The sequence below is a fragment of the Epinephelus moara genome, chromosome 10 (genome assembly GCF_006386435.1).
Source record: "Epinephelus moara isolate mb chromosome 10, YSFRI_EMoa_1.0, whole genome shotgun sequence".
In the NCBI taxonomy this organism is placed as follows: Eukaryota; Metazoa; Chordata; class Actinopteri; order Perciformes; family Serranidae; genus Epinephelus; species Epinephelus moara.
Genome location: NC_065515.1, coordinates 34,511,776 through 34,514,108, shown reverse-complemented (window position 1 = coordinate 34,514,108; position 2,333 = coordinate 34,511,776). Strand labels below are relative to the sequence as shown.

Below are 2,333 nucleotides of genomic sequence, written 5' to 3'. Positions count from 1 at the left end.
TTTGACTAATGTTTAAATTTGTTTGATGATCTGAAACATTTAAGTGTGGAAAACATGCAAAAAAGTAAGAAATCAGGAAGGGGGCAAACACTTTTTCACACCACTGTGTATATATATATATATATATAAACCATAGCGCATTAACTTTTTTAATTGTGTAAATCGCTTGCTGCTATTTTCGCCGCCTGTCTTTCAGAGGCTACAGATGGATGAGTTTAATGCTAGAGTGATGATACTGGTATCATGAAAGTAGATGACCTAAGGAATCCAGTTGCACTATACAAAGAAAAAAGAAAATGGCCAGGGTCAGATAAACCCATACATGAAGAGATCAAAATGAGCCAATTTATCTGTGCTGACGGAGTCGGGATATTTCCGACAGCTCCTGAAGGCAGCAGCGTGTTGTGCCTTGGCTCCAGCAGTAGATGGCGCCTGTGTTCAGCCTGAGCCTGCTCCCTCCGCTGCACTCAGACAGCTGAGTCACACATACATTTAGCCAGACCCACATTAATAGATACTGTGCGGAAAACCGCGGCTACACGAATTACCGTGAGGACACTGATTCAGCTGCCTCTGACACCACGAGGAATCATGCTGACGATAACACTGAAGACCCTCCAACAGCAGACGTTCAAAATAGAGATAGATCCAGAACTGACGGTGAGTAGAAGTTAATGGGGCTGAAGTAAACACGGTCAGGCCGGACCGGGAAGGCTGGCATACACACTGTAGCATACGGGAATATTAGCTCAGGTTAATATAAAGCTATCCCCGGTAGAGGCTGCTCCGTTATCTCAAGGACAGAGTTATTCTGCTTATTTAAAAAGTAACGTTACGTCAATGTGCTAAATATGCGGCCATACAAGCAAGCAATTCGGCAGGGTCTTATGGTGACTGAGTTCATGTGAGGTAACGTTAAGGTAGCTAGCGTTAGCTCATCTGTGATTGGACCTGAGCAAGTTAGCCTTCAAAGTAAAAGCGCAAAATTTTAATTGAATAACCGGTACAATCACTTTATCTAAGCAACCACACACCCCGTAAAAGTAATAAATTCGCTAAACAATACAGTGAAGTGTACAGTCTGTACTTACTGACGTCAGGAGACTGATGAGCGGTATGGAGGGATTATATTGAAAACACCGACCGGAAGTGTAGTTGTACTTTGTTTGAGCTTGTTAGTGTTTGACTTGTTTCAGTGTCTCACCATGAATGACGATGCAATATTTTAAACCTCGCGTCTGTTCATGTAGTAAGGACGGCTGGTTAGTAAATCTTTCTCAGAGAAAACAATAAAGCTTTTCTGAATTTTCTGATCACAGATTAAGTAACATGGAGGACTTATTGTTGAACTAAACATGTTTCCTGTGAAATGTTATCACGTGAATCACGGTGACTAGAACATTGGAGCTACACACCAAAGTAAGAAGCATTAAACTGCTGTTAGTTATGAGGATTACATTTTTTTTTTTTTTTTTTAAAGAAAAACGAAACTGAAAATATTACTTTAACACACACAGACCCATTTTTGTCTTTTTTTCAGGGAGGACAGGGGATCTTTAGGGGGAGATAGCAGATCAGCAGAATATGACATAGAGGTGGTGTTCATCAACTGAAAGCAGGGAACGTGAGCATTAATTTGAGGTGCAGCTCAACATTTTGTGTCAAATTTTCTGAAGAAACATTGTGTTTTGGTTAGATGTGTATTAAAAATTTGAAAGTTTAGAATCTATAGAGGCTTAGAACATGATGGAAGATATGATGGAAGTAGGCCTATATGATGACCATTCTCATGCTCAATTATGTCTCATAAGTTATGCAACAATGTTTGGGGTAATATGATAAGAATTGATAAAGATGGTCAAAAGTCCCACCAAAGTGCCACATTAATACACTAAGACCTTGAGGAACACAACAGAAAAATCCATGGTATGGGATGCCGTTTGTAAAGTGTCTCACGCTGAAAATAACATCAACATTTTGCCACATTTAGCTTCAAACAATGTTTAAAAAAGTATTGTGAATTTTTTAACGTCACCTTTTACCACATTTACCACACTTTGGGGTTTCCATACTGCTCGGCATGTATTTTTCACATCGCGGGGATTTTTCACGGACATTTTTACAGGAAACTACAACGCGGAAGTGCGCTCGACTATGGAAGACCGAATGACTGCGGACATTCCGCTCCGCTAATAGTACCCCGAGTCTGTGAGCAACTTGAGGAGGAAGCACTGGTTAGCCCCGGTTTCACAACAGGCAGATTCACTGCTACAGGGGCGAGGAAATAAAACCTCAACAGCCAATCAGAGTGATCTCTCTCTCACCGACAATCT

At 40.8% G+C, this 2,333-nt stretch overlaps 1 protein-coding gene across 2 annotated transcripts in view; it reads left to right on the top strand.

Moving 5' to 3' along the window:
* The first annotated feature begins 147 nt into the window (after positions 1–147).
* The window catches only part of rad23ab (RAD23 homolog A, nucleotide excision repair protein b), a 37,715-nt gene continuing 35,529 nt past the window's right edge, over positions 148–2,333 (top strand). Inside the window, exons 1-2 of one of the 2 annotated variants that reach the window (XM_050055678.1) lie at positions 153–660; positions 1,541–1,641. Coding sequence is in view for 1 of the 2 variants with exons in the window: in XM_050055677.1 (XP_049911634.1) it covers positions 592–660 (69 nt within the window). In the remaining variant the exon portion in view is untranslated. Of the gene's footprint in view, positions 661–1,540; positions 1,642–2,333 lie in introns of both variants that reach the window. The other variant, XM_050055677.1, reaches the window with a different exon arrangement.